Genomic DNA, 21,035 nt, shown 5'->3' on the forward strand with positions numbered 1-21,035 from the left:
AAAATGACTACCGGAACTCTTTTGCAAAGTCTTCTGGTACATAAAAAATGACTATCGGAACTCTTTTGCAAAGTCTTCCGATACACAGAAATATTTTAAAAATGCTTGAAAAATGACTACCGGAACTCTTTTGCAAAGTCTTTCGGTACACAAAAATTGACTACCGAAACTCTTTTGCAAAGTCTTCTAGTATACAAAAAAATGTTAAAAAAATGCTAGAAAAATGACTACCGGAACTCTTTTGTAAAGTCTTCCGGTACACACAAAAAAATTAAATTTTTTAAAAATAAAATAATAAATTAGTTAAAAATATATAAGGAAAAAATTGATATTTTTATAAAATGCAGGGGTGTAGGGATAAATGTAGGGGTATAAGGTAAAACTTTCCTGTAGATGGTGCTTGGGTGTTGGTGTGAACGCGGTCTTGGGATGAAAATTGGGCCTTCTTGGCCCAACCAAGTGTTTATTTGCACCTCAACCTATTTGATTCACCCTCTAGCGCAATGATTTGTTCATGCTAATCTCTCTTAATTTTAATTTATATTAATTTATTTCAACTTCTTGTTAATTAACATTGCCCCTGATTTTTCTTTTAATCTTGTTAAAATTAGGATTTTCCTGATTTTTGATAATTAGGGATTAACATGGTTTTTAATTAATTAGGTTTAATTTATCATTTGATTATTATAGTTTGATTAGAAATTCGATTAATCAAGTTAATTACATCTTTTGAATTTTTCAGAATTAATTCAATTATAGCTAATCATGTCATGCTTTGGTATCACTTGTCATCAAATTTTGGTTGACTCTTTTTTCCATTTTGTTCATGATTTGATTAATATGTGTAATTGTTGATTTTTATCATGATTCGTTCTTTAGTTAATTTCCATTCAATTCGAACATTGCATTGTTATTGCCATGTCCATGTGTAGGTTAGATAATGGTGATTTAGGTTGTTAACTTGCCTTTGATTAATTTAATCCATAATCCATGTTTAGGTTAATTCTTTGATCATTAGATTTAATGTCCATTTTAATTGTCCATTTAATTGATTCATTTAGTTTGTGATCATCTTATGGAAATTGAAAATGCCATTTCAATTTATGTGATGTATGCCTTGTGTATGTCTATTTTATTTGCCATGATGATGGGATTAGTCTTTGATTATTTATCCATGATTAATCCATTTTCATTTGAATTGATTAAAGCCATCGAACATGTTTACAATTGGTGCATCATTCTCATTAGTTTTGATTTCATACTAAATCCATTTATTTGTCTGATTACATGGACCATTATGACTTCAAGTTTGGATCCATGATATTATCCTTTAATCATTCATTTTTCCTTGTATTGCTTGAGGACACCATGCCACTTGATTTTTTTAGACATGGTGCTTGGATTGTAACTTGTATGTTTCAATTCCTTACCTTTTGTATTGTATGGTTCATCCCCCATTGTGGGTCACATGTCCCCCCATCCCACGTAAGTGTAATATCTTAGGTTTACTATTCTTTTATAGCTTTTCATGCATGCTAACTAAAAGATAAAACCAAACGATAAAATAAAACTTTTCAAAAGACAAAAAGCACACTTGATCCAACGTCAAGTGTTTTCCAAATCAAATTCACATCATAGCAACGCGAGTGCTTGATCCAACGTTAAGTACCTCATTCCATTATCCATACAATTCTTTAATCTATCTCTATCTCCATTCTTCACACACTTTTTCACAATAAATTCCAGACACTTGATCCAGCGTCAAGTACATTTTCAAAACATTTTCTCAATAAACTGGAATGCAAAAACGGGGTGTACGTACTTGTAAACAACATTCAAGTACTTGGGTTTTTGGTCGTACCTACCTCGTGGCCCGATGCTTGACTTCCTCCTCAAAACATCTAACAATAAAACGAGTACAATCTGGTGCTCTGAGAGATAAACAAAGTGGTTAGGATGCCACTGTCCTCTCAACTCCCGAGTATTCTAATTGTTGGTCGTACTTAGCTAATGGTTAGATACTTGTCTCCCTATAAGTACCAATGATTAAACTAGCCAAATCATTTCACAAATAAAAACTCTTTTGGATGAAAAAGAGTGGTTAGAATGCAACTTTCCTCTCAACTCCCAAGTATTCAGATTTTTTGTCGTACTTAGCCAAGGTTGATGCTTATCTCCGTACTAAAATCAACCTCAACCGATCAAATCATTTTTCTACCTTAGGGCATCTTTCAAACCTTTTCAGAAATGGCGTGTTACTTCCGTTTTACCGTGAATGACGCTTAAGCCTCTATGCATGGGCAAGTAATGTTTAACTGCTAGAGTGTGATCCAAGCGCATGCATTCTATCATAAACAAATAAACAATTAGCGCTTACATGCCCAAGCATACATGCAAGTTGATTATAGAACGCGAACGTCAACACTGTTTATTAAAAACAATCAAACAAATACTCTGTTTTGTGAGCGGAACTACGGAGCTCTGACTTCCTTATTGCACGAATGAGGATACATATGCACAAGGGTTCGAATCCTTGGCGAGCACACTAAATTAAAACTTATTTTCTATTCCCATCTTATTCATTTTGTTTCACCAATAGCAAGTAACATTCAGATAAATAACATCCATATGCATTGATACAAGCTAGCGGTTCCCATTGAGTACGATGGATGTGAGGGGTAGTAATATCTTCCCCTTGCATAACTGAGTTCCAAATCCGCTCTTGGTTATGAAGACCATTCTCTTTGGGGTTTTATCGATATTTTCCCTTTCCTTTGGAATAAATAAAATTCGGTGGCGACTTTGTATTTTTTGCGGCGCGAATCCGCCTAAAGGAGATACATCCTGCCTGATGGACTCTTGAATTCCTAAGGGTTGACAAAAGCCTCATAAGGGGAAATTTTAGTCCTTGGAGTACTCTCATTAACCGAGGGTGAAAAACATTTTGCCCTCTACCGAAGGACTCGTGTCTGAGGGACTGTGTAATGTTATATTTGCAAATAACCTGCCTAGAGCGACAACTTGGAATTGCCCTAGGAAATGGGTGACGACGCATGGTCGCCCGAAGGGAGGTACCACCTTTCCCCTACGTTTTCCTCGCCCATAGGAAGAAGAAACATGGTATAATACGTGTCTTAGATAACGAAAAAGTCAAGATAGTTACTGACCCACATATCCCTTGAAAATAGGAATTCATCAATCCACCTTTTGATTAGGTGGGCGACAACCTTTTCCAAGAAAGCCTTAGGAATCAAGAATCCCTATAAATACTCCACCCTCAAAGGGATGATAAATGAAGTCATATTCACTCAATACCACTTAATACTTCTTAGAGAGCACTTCACTCCCAACAACCATAACACCGATAATTTAACAGCATGTCTACAACCTAGCAATACCGTACGCCAATAGAGCTCTCACCTTATGTGAGTTGGTCTCTTAAACAGCCTCAAATACCACTATATACCACTACTTGCCACCATGAGCTATCCCTCACCCCATTTGTGTAATACACCTACTACATGCTCTTAGTCTTCTCGCCCTTACATGGGGAACACACACACATCCAGGGATTTTTTGGATAGAAAAATTATCAAACCATAGGTTGACTACTACGACTTATTGTAGCACCAATTCACCTTCCCACATCTCTCTTCGAATGACTTTGGAGTTATACCTCCTAATTGCTCTCTATTTAGCGACAAACTCTCAAATGTGGGCAATATCTCTTATTTTATCCACTAGGTAAATGCTACATCTTAGACCTACCTCATTCTCTTCCTTGTTAAAATGAGAGTATCCCCATGTTGGCATGTCGACTTCGACTGGTAGCATGGCTTCCACTCCATATACTAGTGTAAAAGTGGTTTACCCGGTGGTGGCGTAAGGGCTAGTGTGATATGACCACAACACTTCATGAAACTTCTCGACCCATAAACCTTTGGCCTCCTCCAGCTTCTTCTTGATCCATTTCAATATTACCTTATTATCTGACTCTACTTGTCCATTTGCCTGTGGGCGACGACATATACAAACTTGGTTTGTACTTCCATGTCTTTGTAAAAATCGATTAAGAAGGCATTTGCAAACTGAGTTCCATAATCTGAGACGATGATTCCTGGTAAACCGAACCTACATATGATCTTCTACAAAATAAAAGCACCAGACTCTCTTCGCTGTTATCTTGGACACATCTTATGCTTCTATCCACTTTGTGAAGTTGTCTATTCCTACTAACAGGAACTTCAGTTGACCAAGAACTATAGGAAAGTGGCCCACAATTTTAAAGCCCCGTTAATAAAATGGCCTAGGCGTTGATACAAAGTGGAGGAGTTCAACTAGAGGGTGGTGTAGATTGACATGTCTCTGATATTTGTCACATTTCTTGATGAAAGGTATGTTGCCACTCATTAATGAGGGCCAATAGTAACTTGTTCTTAATAGCTTGTAGGCCAAGCCTCACCCACCAATATGGTTGTCACATGATCCCTGATGAGCTTTGGTCAAGACCAGGGCGATATCGTGTTCTCCTATACATCTTAGCATACGAGTGACTTTTCCCATTTTATAAAGATTTCCTAACATAAGGATTTATTTTTCTACACACTTGTGAATTTGCTTTGTTTCTAACTCGTCTTGCAGTAACTCGACTTCCTGCAAATAGTGGACTATGGATGATATCATGCGCCTCTCTGGCCTCTATGAAAGGGATGGTGAGTGTTTGATGTATTACATTGTGACTGAACCCTACTTTCTTCGAACTAGGCAATTTGGAAAACAGATCTGCCCTGAAGTTCTGCTCCATAAGCATATACTCTATCTCAAAAGTTTTGAAGCGCTTGGACAAGTCACATTACCTTTTTTTAAGTATTTGATAACCGGGGGCTCTTTTGACTGGTACTCTCCAGAGGCTTGCTTTGCCACCAACTGAGAGTCATTATTGACTCGCTGAGTCGTCACACCCACTTCCAAAACATGGATCATGTCGGCGATGATGTCTTCATATTAGGCCTGATTACTACTAGCTTTGAATTCAAACTTTAATGACTACTCGACCCCTTTGATGTTAGAGGATCCACCCACAAAAAGGATCCAAGCGGGGAAGACTTCCTCACCGATGGGACTGCTGAACTCCGTTTGAAAATCGACCATGACATGTGACATGATGTTGCCTCTAGAAATATATTGGATGTCGTATTCAGATAGTTTGACTGCCCAAGATACCATCATTTCGGACATGTCTGGCTTCTTAACGACTTGATGTACAAGATAGTCGTTTTTTACCAGTATCCGATGTTCTTGAAAATAAGGAGCTTTCTTGCGGTCACCACTACCGCCAATGTGAGTCTTTCTATCTTCTAATAACAAGCCTCAGAGCCCTTCACAAAATAGACAGGTCGCTCTACTTTATCTGTTTCTTGGACAATTACCGAGCTTAACGCATGATCAGTAACATACAAGTAGAGATATAACGGTGAACTTGTTATTAGGCGTGTTAGAATGGGCGGTGACACTAAAAACACCTTCAACTTTAAGAACGCCGACCTGGTCACATTCGTTCGTCCATTCAAATCTCTCATTTTTCTACAATGTGGCGAAGAAGTGGAAATTCTAACTCGATTTAGGCACCTGCGAAAAAATTAAAAAATACTTCAATGGAGGTATGTAATGAATGTTCCCTTCTTCAAATGAATACGGAAAAAAACGACGAAGTAAAAAAAACAAAGGAAAACGATTGGTGTAAAAACGTCACTATTGAAGAAGGTTTCGAATAAATCCTTATTACAAATGTCACTATTATTGAAGAATTTTACTTTTTTTATAGAGTTCTTTAAACCCAAAGCAAAAAAAAAAAAAGAATGATACAAGAAAGAAGAAAGTCGTTTGTGGTCGGGAGGAAGAGGAAAGCAAAAGTTAGAATTGTCAAAAATGAAATGAAAGATATTGTATGTGATTACTTTGGAAGCTTATTTGAGGAAATGGATTTCATGCAGTGAAATAATAACTGCAGGGTAATCTTAGCCATTGAATTTGCTATAGCGTTTTATTTATTTATCAAACTATAAATCAACACCACTTAATCTTAATCATACCGTCTATAAAATTTTGAAGGTGTGACAGCATACTCCCATAACTGCAGAGGATCATGGTCCCTTATTTGAGAAGCTTATAGCCTAAACAATATAACAATAACAAATTGGATCAGAATAGTGTGAAGGACCCGTTTTTTCAATTCTTTTTTTATAAATGACAATAGGAGGAGGGATGTATATATAGATAATAATAATTGTATAATCGATACACACACAAAAGAGATTATTCCAAAAATCAACTAAAAGTATCTTAAGCTATTACTAGTAGTTCTCATACTAGTAATTATTGAGTCATTCAATAGTTAGATAAGATAACACTTTAATACTAACTTTTTAAGTAAATTTCAATAGTTTAATAACTAAATTGATTATTTATTACATGATTATTATGGCTGCGGAGGGACAAAGTAAAATTTTTTATTGAAAACAAAACTAAACAACCATAAATAACATGTTTGCCTTTTCGATTGCGAATGTTGTTTTTTTACTAAGGGTGGTTTAGCGTGGGAGCATCTCAAATCTCTACTTTCATTCTTAACACACGTTCGGAGCAATTTCCTCAATCACTGTTCTTTTCTGTTGACATATATTTATTCATCTTCCCACTCAAGTCAATGCTTCTATTATTAGCCATAGATCTCTATTCATTCATCTTCCCCTTAACTTCAATTTTGCAGTTCCTTTCTCTTCTGGACGGAAACATACCAACATAGTTCTGAGATTCTGACATAAACCCAGGTAATAAAAACTTCTAGGATTCCCCCATTTTGTCTATAAATACTTAAAAATTGAAACTTTGAAGTTGGGTTATTATATTTTTTTGTAATTTATATTCATAATCTTCTCAATCAAACAAATGAATACTTTGAAACTTTGTATTTTCTGGGGTTTTTTTTGTTGAAGAATTGACCCTGCTGGTGATGAATTGAGCAAAAACCATTGCAAGAATGCAAGTAGCTTTCTAATTTTGAAACTGGGTTTAATATATGTTTGGTTCAAACTTTTGCAGTAGACAAAATTGATTATAGTCTACAATTGATTTTGACATGTTTGAATGTTCTCGAATAGAAATTATTTTGCTTCTAGAATTTGGAGATTTTGCCTCTATGATTGATTTTTAGGTTTGAAATTATTGTTCGACTCACTTTTCCATGAGTGTATCCAAATATAAATCACTTTACATTTAACTCAATTTTTATCGGAATCTATTTTCAAAGTCAATCTTTGTAGTTGCAACATTGAATACTCACTAATATTTTTGTTCTTCTTAGCTCTCTGTTGGGACTGTGAAATTGGGATGGGATGTCAGTCCAGCAAGGGGACTAGTTCTAATACCGAAGTCCCGACACCAATTAAAATGGGCGCGCATTCTCTCTACGCGGCTGATTTAACCTCTTATGAAGCTGCTTGTGTTGATGATCCGAACTTGCAATCCTTCGACGCTACCATTCAAGAGCGCACCAATAGGGTGATCAACTCTCTTGCTCAAGGGATCGAGGTTCGTTCGATATCACTTGAGTCACTAGGTGAAGTTACCGGCAGTCTTCTTGACATGAACCAGGAAGTTGTCAAAGTCATTCTCGAGTGCAAACAAGATATATGGAACAAGAAAGACCGCGACTTGTTTTCCTTGGTGGAGGATTTTTTCGACAATAGTCTCCAGACATTGGAGTTCTGTAATGCTCTTGAGAAATGCTTGAAACGAGCTCGTGAAAAACTTGTCGCGGTTAACTCTGCTATGACGTGTTTCGATGAAGAGGTTCAAAATGGGGTTGAAGGGTCGACTTATTTAAAGACATTGAAAGGTCTGAAGGATTTCAAGGAAACCGGAGACCCTTTTACAGAAGAGTTTTATTCTTTGTTTCAGAAGGTTTATACTCAACAATCATCAATGCTGAAGAAATTGCTGATTAGAAAGCAAAAGCTTGATAAGAAACTGAAATCTCTCACAACACTAAAGAGGGTGTCAAGCGTTATCTTCGTAGCTGCTTTTGTCGCCGTGTTGATTTTCTCCGTGGTGGCAGCTGCAATCGCCGCACCTCCTGTTGTAACGGCTTTGGCCGGGGCATTATCTGTTCCAATAGGCTCCGTTGGAAAATGGTGCAACTCGCTCTTTAAGAAATACGAGACAGCTTTAAAAGGCCAACGAGAAGTAATCAGTTCAATGCAGGTTGGTACTTATATCGCATTGGTGGATATGAACAACATTCGGGTACGTATCGATCAACTCGAAATAAAGATTGAGTCCATGATGCAAATTGCTGATTTTGCTCTTGGAAATGCGGATGCTGTAAAGCTTGCGATCGACGAGATTAAGAAGAAAATAGAAACTTTTGCGGAGATTATCGAGAGTTTGAGTGTGCAGGCCGATCAATGTAGTCGACGGACTAGGAAAGCGAGGACAGTGGTTATACAAAAGATAATTAAATACTCTAGTTAACAGAAGGCCTTTGGCATGTTTTGTTGATTAATAGTATATTTGTTTTATATTATTATCTTTTATTACTTATTAATATTATAATATAATAATTGAATAAAAGAAAAATATTATAATAAAAAATTACATTATAGATTGTATATCTATCCTAAGTAATTATTAATATATTTAAAAATTACTCAAGTGAATTAATTATTCTGAAAATTTTCCATCATGATTAAATAATCAAAGTGACACACTCTATTAGAAATAGAAAGTCCTGTGACATTTGAAAGAAGCCGATCAAATCACTATGCTGTATTTATGTACCACACAAAAGCAAGTTTTGATTTCATGAAAAAGAATTTTGTTGGATTTTGGAGATGAGTTTTCTGGATTTTATTAGATTTTCAAGATTGAGATCGAATGAATTCTAAGTTTGTAAAAAGAAGATGTGAATTTTTTTTGATTTTGTAAAAAATAAAAATCAACAAGTTATGGACACCATGTTGTTGATTGTCTGATGCAATGAAAATATTGTTTGAGATAATGGCTTGAATAGACATATGTGTATAAAACATAGAGATAAAAGTGATTGAAGGGATATAGAGTAAAAAAAAACATGTAACATAAAAAAAATGGATTGATCAGTATATATCTCATACCATGTTAAATTTATCTTATTAATTAAAAAAAATTCATAATGAAAGAAATACATAAAGAGAAAAAAAATGAGGAATGACAATATATTTCTTATTTTATTCTGATATTATTTTATTTTGATTGAGCATTATTCAACAATTTATATATATATATATATATATATATATATATATATATATATATATATATATATATATATATATATATATATATATATAAAATTGAAATGATTAAAAATTTGAAAAGAAGATAGTGGTCGTTGAAATTAAATTATCATTTTTATTTTATTAATACAAATTCAAAATAAAATAAATAGAAAAAATGCACTATTGAATAAAACAAGAAAATGTTTGTGTGGACGGTTGGCTTTGATCTGAGCTTTGGACTTAGAATTATGCAACATTTCCTATGCAAAAGGACTTGGCAAATGCCAACATTTCTGAAACCAAGCATTGTGATGTGAACTTTCATCTAATGCAAGTATTGGGATCCACTTGAGTTCATCTGCTACATGGTCTTAATAAATGTTACTTTGAACCTGTGCCTAATGCCTTATTCTGAGCCATTCAAGGAGTATGTCATCTGATACATGGGGAAGATTATAAAGAAGATTATGAAGTTGCTAGCTTGGATGTGGCTATCTTTATTTGATGCCTTGCTCTTCATTTTACTATTTGTGTATTGATATTGCTTGATCCTAAAGTCAAAGGGAAAAATGAGTTTCTATATGACAGTCTTGTCTATTGGATTGCATCCCATTAGTCAGATCTTTTCAACTCTTAACTTTAAATTTTTGCTTAGGATTAGTCTCTTCATCTCCTCCCACTTCTTAAATTTCAAATCTCTCCCTCTTTTCAAAATCTTCTTTGCTTGTGATTTTTAAACTTAGTCTTCATTGCAAATTAGAAACTTTGGCCTTATGCCATTGCATTTTAAACTCTTTTCTTAAATCAAACTTGTAAATGAACTTAATCATATTGACTTAAAATTTCAAAAGACAAAAAGAACTAATACTCATCCAAACCCTTTTAGGCCCTTTGTGCCTATTTTAAATTTAAATTTTTTTTAAAAGCAATTCACTCACTTTGAAATTGATACCTTGAACTACGAGGTTTTGATCCCTCATTTTTATGTTGGTACGTAGGCACAAGTCCGAAGGTCTTGTCAAACACAAAAATATAATCAATGAATTCTCCTCTCATCCCCACACTCTATTTATTACAAACATATTTTATACCAAAAACACATACACACATAAAAAAAGGGCTCCCTAGGAGTACCTAGGACACTTTGGGTGCTAACATCTTCCCTCTGTGTAACTAACCCCATTACCTGTAATCTCTGGCATTTTATTAGTTTTGATTTGAAAACTTCTTATCTTTAGGTTTTGTTCATACTTTTCCCTTTTCCTTTGGAAACAATAAAAGCGCGGTGGAGACTCTGGTTTTATGGACATTAAGTTTATTCATAGCTTAATGGTCATGAATTTACCGCTACACCTACATTGATAGGACTTCAGACAACCAAAAATCACAAAGAATGGTAAAGAATTGAGGGAGAATCGAAGAGAAGAAAATTCTGATAATTCACCTTCAATGGAGCTTCAGATTGGCATGATCTTGATTCCAATTGTGTTTGGCCTTGCTTCAGATGCTTGTTGGAAGTAATTAGGATCAAGAAAAGGTCTGGACTCTTGGAGTTTCAATCTCAAAATAGATGGAGATTTGAAACTCGATTTTCAAAGAAAACCTTCAAGATTATCCTTCAATGGTGAGGGTTTGGGATTGCAGGTTCAAAGCTTGGGCATGAGGTCCTTAATTCTGAGCAATGAGGGTCTTATTTATAGCCAAGGAGATTCATTTCCACAGACTTCTAAATTTGGCAAAAATGATAAATTCCCTTTGCATGCTTGCATAGGCGTGTGATAGGCCCATCAAATGATGTAATCAGGTCCAAAAATGAGTGAGGACCATGCTGAAATCATGTTACCAGGCCATGCAATCGTGTATGAAAAGTGGAAGTGGAATCATCCAAACAGTTCTTCATATTGCACCCATGTGCAATCCTTCATCCTTTAGCCAAATGAGATGATCTTGGGCTTTTTGGAAAGGTGATATCAAGGGGAACAACTTTAAAGTTGAACATTTTTTCATTTGAATCTTGGATCATGATGAATTTTGAGGTGGAAGTTTGGGAAGTCAAACATATTTGAAAAAAATTTAAGTCCCAAGTCAAATGTTCACTTCTTCCACCTTGAATAACTTTTTCTATGGACTTCAAATGAGATAAGTTCCTTCATAAAAGTTGTAAATATTTCAAACCTATTCAATTTGGTCAGAAATTTGACCTTATTTGAATTTGGCATGAATGAGTTATGCATTTTAGAAGTTGAGGAAAATCACTTGTTCAATGGTATTGGCCCAAAATGACTTATAATGTTTCCTCTTGGCACATGCATTTGCAAGTTGAATTTGCACTTACTCCCAACATAAAAGTTAAAGTAGACATCTTTAAATTGATCATGGAGTTTTAATGGATTTCATATCATAAAAATTGAGCAATTTATGGTCTTGGGAAGTTGACCACCAAACTAGGGTTCAGACAAAATGACCTATAATCTTTCACCATAAAAATGACTTTCCAAGCAAAACTAGATCTTGACTTCAACACGAAAGTTGTTTGGAATGTCATTTTGAATCATTTTCATATGACAAATATTGTACGAGATAGGGTCTAGGGAACCCTAGTTTTGACCAGTTGACTTTCTCTGGTCAACCACCATGAACCAACTTGCTAGCTTGACATTCTCTTGACTTTTGGGACTCATGGAGGATCATATATGTGTAAGATGATGAAATATGAAGTATCCCTTGAAATATTTGATCAAATGATAAAGAAACTTATTAAGGAAGTCACAGAAGACACCCAAATGAATTAGGGCTTCCAAGGCAAACAAGCTTCAAACTCTTGATGATTTATTGATCAAAATGATATGTAAAGATCATGGGGATCCATATATGTTTCTTAGAACCAATGTAAACTATTTCTTGATTGAACTCCCTACACTTAGGGTCTTAAACCTTAGATATGAGCTTGATAGAGCATAGGTGAGCATACACACTACCTACAAAAACAACAAACTATACATTGACATATTTTTGGTATTTTGGTTAGTAAACAAAGAAAAATGAAGTATGATACAATCAAATGTGCTTGGTGATCTCTCCCAATGCAAACCCAATGAATGAGGGGTAAGGAAGATGCCAAGGTGTGATCCCAATGCCAATGCTTATGATGAGATATCATGAGGGATCTTAGGGTCAAAATTGGGGTCTTACAACTGCCCCTATTTAAGGACGTTCTAGCTGAGGAGACAAAGGTTAAAATCTTCGTATCGACTCAGTAGAATGGACTTAAATAACAATAATAGAAATAAATTTTGGTCCCTAAGAGACCTCATGATGCATATGATATGAATTGTTGAAAATAAACTCTGTGGGGAAAATGTTGCCACAAAGAAAAAGAAATCGGAGAGACTGAAAGTCCTCAAGAGCATAATGTCTTCCGTAAGGAAAACTCATTGGGGAGACAGGACTATGGGGATAAAAAGTTATTCGTAGGCCAGGCTACGACTTAAAACTGCTGGAGACACAAGAGGATTCCATGAAAATAAATCAATGGAAGGACTCAGCCGGGGATAAAGGGAAAACCTGCAGGGGAAAAAGGTAAATCAGAACAAAGCTGAAATACTTGAACCAAACAGGAAAATGGCGATCTCACTGAGGAAATACGCACTCAAAATCAACTGGGGAAGAATGAACTTCAACACAGGAGTACCAGAAGTACATGATCTATTACCGGTGACTGGGTAGGAAGATAATGTAATCTATCAGAGAGGACATCCGTTACCGGTTAAGGTAAACATATCAAGGATGACTCACTGAGGGAAACAGAAGGTATATTCATTACCAATTATCGGGTAAGAATAACCTGCCGGGGAGCAGCCAAATGGGATTTACAACTACCGGTTACTGGGAAGAAGACCAAAGAGAGAGAATATATGTCACTGGTTAAAGTGAACATATCAAGGATAAACTCAAAGGAAGGATATTTGTCATCGGATACGATGAACATATCAAGGATAAACTGCCGGGGAAAAGTAGGAATTATATCTATTAGCTACTGGATAGAAAACTGAAAAGAGAATATCCATCACCGGTTAGGATGAACATATCAAGGATATACTCAGCATGGGAAAGCAGGATTTATAACTATCGGTTTATTGGGTAGTAGACCGTAAAGAGGAGGAAACCTGTCATCAGTTAAGATGAACATATCAAGGATTAACTCTCTGGGGAATGAAATAGGGATTACGACTACCTTTTTACTGGGTAGAAAACCAAAAGAGGAGAATATTCGTCACCAGTTAGGATGAACATATCAAGGATAGACTACCTGGGGAAATGCAAAACGAATCTGCTGGGGAAAATAAGAGGGAATAGATTACTATTATCGGGTATTGGGTAAGAGTAAGGTACTCACAAATCGAGAAGAATATTACTAGTTACTGGGTAATAGACTCTCATGGGACCAAAGCATCTATCTAGGTAAGAGCTAGAAAGAAACGGTCAAACAAAGACTCGACCCGGTGAGGATATAACTCAGGGGGAGTGGTTCCATCCAGATAATCAACTGTGGAGGAAGCTGAAATAATAATCGTCCACGAGGAAATAACTCAGTGGGGAATGAGAAAGGTTAAATTCTTTCTGCTTAAGGGGCTGATACTCTACAATTGAGGAAGGAAAGACGCACCAAAATCTGCATGGGGAAAGAATACCACCATAGCAAAGGACTAGAACATAGGGAATCAAAGGCAATAATAATGAAATAATGAAATATCTGATGTATGAATCTATATGTATATGTATATGATTGATGATTATGGTGACAAAACAATCACGAAGGATACAAATGTCATTGATCTAAGTCATCGCTACAACAATCGACTAATCTCAACAGGATAGAGGCATCAACTAGAGAAAAATCTAGGGATGAACATAAATCATCCACCTCAAAACAGCTCGACCCTGACTGGGGAAAGAGAAAAGATCTACTAAGGATTTGCATCATCAACTCTGCAGGGAATTTTAGGTCAACACCATGCCACATGGGAGACAACCTTTCAGATGATCGAAAATACTGCTCAAGAATTAGTGTTGGTGGGGTTCAGGAGTTGGACTTCGCTGGCGACTTGAGGGGAATAAAACAATTTGTGTCGAATCTATGCAAACCGTCGAGTATACGCGCCTACAACTCGGTCGGGGATGCGATCACAAAACTCGATTGGAGAAATTGAATTGTTGTTGGGGATGAAAAAGTGACTCAACCAACTGCTTGGGGAGAGACCAACAATGCTTTGCACTTTGGGACTCACTTGTCCTCAGGATGCTGTTGATATTCCTTAATGAAATCAATTGCTCTTTAAAAGTATTTGCTTTTATTATTTTTTTAAGAAAAATGATTTTGATTTTTATTGATTTTAAAATTATCATCATAAAAATTTAATTTAATTTTAGCTGAAAGATAAATAAGAATATAAACAATTGGATAAAAAGCTCAACTTTATTTAATAGAATGGTAGTCCATAAATGATAAGACTCCATAGATCTTTACAAAAGTTGAAAAATGGTAATTTACATGGAAGAGGGCTACATTGAATACAATGATCACTAATCCTTCTACCAACTTCAATGTCCACTGTGCTATTGGCTTTGGTTGAAAAAGGTGAATCCGAGTTTGTAGTGGGGTATTCGTTACCATTAAATATATTGACTAAATCTAAGGTAAACCATACAAGTTGAGTCGCCACCGCACTTCTATTTATCCAAAGGAATGGTTAGAAATCCAACAAAAACCTAAAAGTTTTATCGAGTAAAAAACTAGTAAAAATGTCAGAGATCGGGGTAAGGGGGTTGGTTATGCAATGGGAAGGTTTTGAGCACCCAAAACATCCTAGGTACTCCTAGGGAGCCATTTTCACATTTGTTGTAAGGTTGGTATTTCGTGAAAAATTGTTTGTGCAAACATGATTGAAGAAATGAGAAGAGAATATACAAGTTATTTACATTTTGTGTTTGGATGGATAAACCCATTGCCTACGTACCATCTTAAAAAAAAGATTAGGATCAAAACCTTGTAGTTCGGGGTAAAAATCTCAAAATGAGTTGGTGAATTGATTGGTCCAAAAGCCTTAAGGTCTTTTGTTATCCAAGGGAGAAAACTCAACCTAAAACCACAAATCCACCATGTGAGGATAGCTTCAACATGCTAGTGAGAGGTTAACCCTATAATAAGCATGGAAGACTCATTGTTCATCACTAAGGATATAGGTGAGTATTACATCTATCTCAAGGATAACTCAAACCTAATAGCTAAAGGTTATGAAAAGTTTTGATTAAGGAAGTGGCCATTGAAACCACAAAAGTATTTGAATGAGTTATATTTACCAATGAAAAGTATTTGTAAAATATGGTCAAAGTTGACTTAGGATTCAATTCAAAATAAGTGTTATGAAAAGAAAGTTTGAAAATCAAAAGCATAAGGCTTAGGTTTCTAATGTTTGAAAACAAATGTTAAATGTTTTCACAAAAGTTTTGGCTTGGGTTAGAGTGGAGGGAAGAAGAAGAATGGCTAAATTCCTAATCATACAAGAGATGAGGGATAAGAAACAAGAACACAAATGGAGTTCCTCTCTTGAGATCATATTGATGATCCAAGTAGCTCCCATCCTTTGGAATATGCAAGCAAAATACTAGTAAGCTCAAGCAATCAACATAATCGAACAAGCTCTTAGAAGATCCCCAATGGCTCTTGTATCTTTCACTTTGGATGGACATGGCAATGGTTCTTCAATTCGAGCTCTCATAGGATCCCCTAGCACAAAAGCACACACATCAATGAATTCTATGAAGTGAATCAAGAATGGACAAGAGTGAGTTTAGAGGTTTGGTCCTTCTAATCCATCTTCAACATTAAGGTCCTTTTTACTCCAATTTTGCATAGGGAATGTCCTAGAAACTAAGTCCATTTGTCCATTTCTTTGCATTTGGTCCACAATAATCAAAACAAAACACAAGCACAATGATATATACACAAATATGTGCTCAAGTGAGCAAAAGGCAAATTGCATTAACATAAACATGTGCTCAAGTGAGCAAAGGAAAAAGCAAATGAATAATATGCACAAGAATAGTAAATTGCATAAACGTAAAGAGCAAGAATTAAATGTCAATGGTTAATAGTTAGTGTTCCATAAGGCAAATTTAGCGCTATGTTAAGCAATCGTAATTGGACTTATGTAGAGGTCACAACTATCTGAGGCCGGTCAATAATAATGTAGGGAACAACACAAGTTAGAGGTCTTGATTAGTGAATCAAACTCCAACAACTTGCCATGCCAAAAAGAAGATGAGAAATGATCTTGTATTGATTTAGGTCCTTTACATGATTTAGGAAGCAATCTATCCTTAATGCAAATCCATTCACTTGATCCATGATCAAGATGAATTAGATTTGAATCAAGGAAGATTAAACCTCCATGTATCAATGCTAACCACCAATCTTTAACTCATTGACCAAAAAAGAAAAAGAAGAAAGAAGAAGAAGATGAAGAAATAAAATGCATTAATGAAAATTGTATGTAATAATCAACAAGTGTTGACCAAAGATAGAGAAGATCAAGGTCAAACAATAGAAAACAGAAACAAAATGAAGATTAGAAGTCAAGAAACAAATAAAATATTTTTGGCATTTTTTAATATTAAAATAAAACTTGAATTAAAATAATAAAGAAAGGTCAAACTTCAAACTCACTTCAAATCAACTTTGAAAAGTCCAAGTGAATTATCCCAAATTCAATAAGGTCAAACAAAGTTTGACAAAAAATTTCAGCATTTTTAAAAGTCAGAAACTATTTTAAATCAATTAAAAATGCATAAAAATAACCTAATTGAACTAAAATCTCAAATAAATCTCAAATCAATTAATAAATTGATGAGAATATTTTTCATAGATCTATCATCATTCAAAGAGGTTGGAAAAATATTTTTGTATTTTTTGGATACCAAAAACTATTTTAAATGAATTAAAAATAACCAGAAAATAGAAAATCACAAAAAAAAATATCAAATGATAAAATAAAAAATATTAAAAATCATTTTTAGAAAGTAGAAATTAAAAGGAGAAGAATGAAATTGGTCCCATAATTTTTGGACCAATAATGAGAGAGATATGAATTTTAGAAAAAAAAAGGAATTAAAAGAAATAAAAGAAATTAAAATCAGAAATTAACAAAAGGAAAAAGCGTGAGCCATTGGATTTGAGCTCATTAATTGAGCTGGCAAATCATGAGGCCTAAACGCGCGCGCCTACCATGTTCCTTAGTCAATGCATCACATGTGGCATTATTGTAAGTCATAACATTGGACGCTTAGGATTAGATCTGGAAAATGAAATGGAAGGCTCTGATCTAATCTGGAGACCAGACGGTGGCCAGCGCCACCGTCTTCTCCGGCCATCTCCGGCGAGGTTCAAAAATTGCAGAGGAAAAAATGGCAACCAAAATGCACGATTCAGGCATCATTCGAAAGCTGGGGTGATGTACATCACCCTTGTACCACTCAATTCCATTCTAGATCTCTAGATTGAGAGAAATCAGAAGTGGAAATTCTGTGGTGTTCATATGAACTTCATGATTTTCAAAAATTGAAAGCATAGCAATGTTGCCTCTATGCAGAGGACTTCAAATCACACAAGAATAAATCAAATAGAGCAATATACAAGCTGGTTCGAAGCAAATAACAGTTGAAGTAAACCTTTGAATTGCAAGGCTTTGAGTCAAGATCTGTGGATGCTTTTGCTAACAGTAGGCACTATGGATCAAGAGGAGAAGGTTTAGGAACTTTGAGATCTGAAGATTGATCAATGAAATCAAAATTCAGATATGAAAAATTTGAAGAGAAATGAAATAGTTCCTTTAGTGATGGCTAGGATTTAAGTTCAGCAGCAATTGGGGCGCCTTAAGGTTGAAGAAATGAGAGGCCAAGGCAATGTATTTATAGTTGAAGCAATGCTGAATGCATGAATCAAAACTTGCATGAATGGAAAGGGCCTCCATGCATGGGCCTGCACAGGCGCATGGAGGGCCCAATTCCAACTGGAAATGAAAGCTTATGCATGATGTAAGTAGAATGGACGTGTAGATTGGATTGTATGAGCTCATGCATGGCAGTTGAAATGATTTTCACAAAATGCACTATTACATTCAAGTCTTCGAAAATGCCATGTCCAAAATTGAAATGCAACCTTATGAGTAATGGTTAGAAAGCTTATTGCATAAGTAACAAATGTTATGTTGATCAAAACTCCATCTGGGCCTTGGAAATTAATGAAAATTGAACTTGAAGTGTAGGGTGCAAAACATGCATATGTGAAATTTTCAAAATTGACCAAAGTTCAAGCCCTTCTGTCTCAATGATGCAAGATCCAAATGACAAATGCTTCAACATTAAAGTTGTAGATATTTTCAAGGCAATCAATTTGGTCTTAAACTTTGCATCATTTAGATTTTTTATGAAGAAGTTATGGGCACTTGAAGTTGGACTTTTTCACATTTCAATGCATTTGGTCCAAAGTGACCTATAATGTTTTGCATTATCACATGTATTTCTTTTGAGATTTTGCAATTTTGATCAACATAACATTTGAATTAGACACCTTAAGCTTTCCAATGCATTTGATCTCACCTCAAAATCATAAAAAAATGAAGGAGTTATGTCCTTGGGAAGTTGACCCAAAATTAGGGTTTCAGTCAAAATGACCTATAATGTCTTGGAATGGATGATGACCTTCAAACTTCAAATCAATTTTTTATGAACATGAAAGTTATTCATATAGTTCGTAAGAACATTTTTCCTCTTGGGGTCATATCCATTTGACCAACACATAAAAAGTTAGGTCTCAGTGTATTTCAAAATAGTCAGATGAATTGATTGATCAACTTCTCAAATCCAAACCTCATATCTTGATGAATTGATGCTTGAGGATACTCAATTAAGTTCAAATATGCATGAAATGATTAATTAAAGAACTTCTCTTGATTGTATTTGACCATGGGTTGAGGTTGCTTCCTGACCAAGGCATAGTTGATGAACAGATGAATTAGGGTTTCCTTGGGAACAAACCTCAAACCCTTTGATTTGCTTTGGTAAAAAATGATGGATTGAGATATTTGGGAGGCATATTTGATAGATGAGATCTTAGGGAACCATAGCCATGCTTGCATTCATCTTCTCTTGACCATATCAATGCATATAGGATCTCCTAGAAGCTTTTGACCTTGTGACTGCTCAAGCTACAAACAAGAGATGTTAGTGACATATTTTTGTGCTTTTGGTTAGTAGATAAAAATGAGAAAAGCAATGATATATACTTCAAGCATGCTGGGTTATCTCAAACCAACTCATAAGAGGTCCCACCCAAAGGTAAGGAGCCAAGATGCTTATGATCCTTGAGGCCAGGTAAGTGCAATGTTATGATGCCATGAGGGATCTTAGGGTCAAAATTAGGGTCTTACAGAGTTGACTGACTTGCCAAAATTTCATGTTTTTATGTCTCTAACTTTTTCCTGGATCGCCCTTTCGGGTTTTCAATCCACCGAGACGCCTATTTTTACCTAAGCCGCCCTTTCGGGTTTTCAACTTAGCGAGTTGTTCTTTTCTTTTTAGGCGAAGTATTTCTTGATTGGATCGGCATTCACAGGCCGAGTGAACTCTTCACCATCCATAGTTGTAAGAATCAAAGCACCGCTTGAAAAGGCTCTCTTAACAACATATGGGCCTTCATAATTAGGAGTCAATTTGCCCCTAGAATCTGGTTTGAAAGACATAATCTTCTTGAGCACACAGTCACTTTCTCTAAACACACGAGGCCTGACCTTCTTATCAAAAGCTTTCTTCATTCTCTGCTGATATAACTGTCCATGACACATGGCATTCAATCTCTTCTCTTCAATTAAATTCAACTGGTCATACCTGGTTTGACACCATTCAGCTTCAGTCAACTTGGCTTCCATCAAAACACGTAACGATGGGATCTCAACCTCTACTAGGAGCATAACTTCCATGCCATAAACAAGGGAAAAAGGGGTTGCCCCTGTTGAAGTGCGGATGCATGTACGGTACCCATGCAAAGCAAATGGTAGCATTTCATGCGAATCCTTATAGGTCACAACCATTTTCTGAATGATCTTCTTGATGTTCTTGTTTGCAGCTTCAACAATCTCATTCATCTTAGGTCTGTAAGGAGAAGAATTATGATGTACAATTTTGAAGTCTTTGCAAAGAGCTTCAACCATATTGTTATTCAAGTTTGATCCATTATCACTAATGATCTTACTTGGCACACCATAACGACATATAATCTGATTCTTGATAAACCTCACAACAACTTGCTTGGTTACATTTGCATACGATGTCGCTTCAACCCATTTTATGAAGTAGTCAATAGCCACCAGAATGAAACGATGTCTATTCGAAGCTTTAGGCTCAATCATACCAATCATATCGATTCCCCACATGGAGAATGGCCATGGAGAGGAAATGACATTCAACAGTGTCGGAGGAACATGAATCTTATTTGTATAAATTTGACACTTGTGGCATTTCTTCACAAACTTGCAACAATCAATTCCATTGTCATCCAATAGTAACCTGCTCTCAACATATTCTTAGCCATAGCATATCCATTGGAATGAGTACCAAAGGAACCTTCATGGACTTTAGTCACCAACAAGTCTGCTTCGTGTC

At 35.5% G+C, this 21,035-nt stretch overlaps 1 protein-coding gene across 1 annotated transcript; it reads left to right on the top strand.

Annotated features, from left to right (window-relative positions):
• Nucleotides 1–6,544: 6,544 nt before the first annotated feature.
• LOC127120289 (UPF0496 protein 1) lies at nucleotides 6,545–8,581 on the top strand. The gene is made up of 2 exons (XM_051050703.1): nucleotides 6,545–6,830; nucleotides 7,364–8,581. The coding sequence occupies exon 2, from the start codon at nucleotides 7,390–7,392 to the stop codon at nucleotides 8,530–8,532; it is 1,143 nt and encodes a 380-aa protein (XP_050906660.1). The 5' UTR covers nucleotides 6,545–6,830; nucleotides 7,364–7,389; the 3' UTR covers nucleotides 8,533–8,581.
• The last annotated feature ends 12,454 nt before the right edge of the window (nucleotides 8,582–21,035 follow it).

This window comes from Lathyrus oleraceus, chromosome 2 (genome assembly GCF_024323335.1).
Source record: "Lathyrus oleraceus cultivar Zhongwan6 chromosome 2, CAAS_Psat_ZW6_1.0, whole genome shotgun sequence".
NCBI classification, from domain to species: Eukaryota; Viridiplantae; Streptophyta; class Magnoliopsida; order Fabales; family Fabaceae; genus Lathyrus; species Lathyrus oleraceus.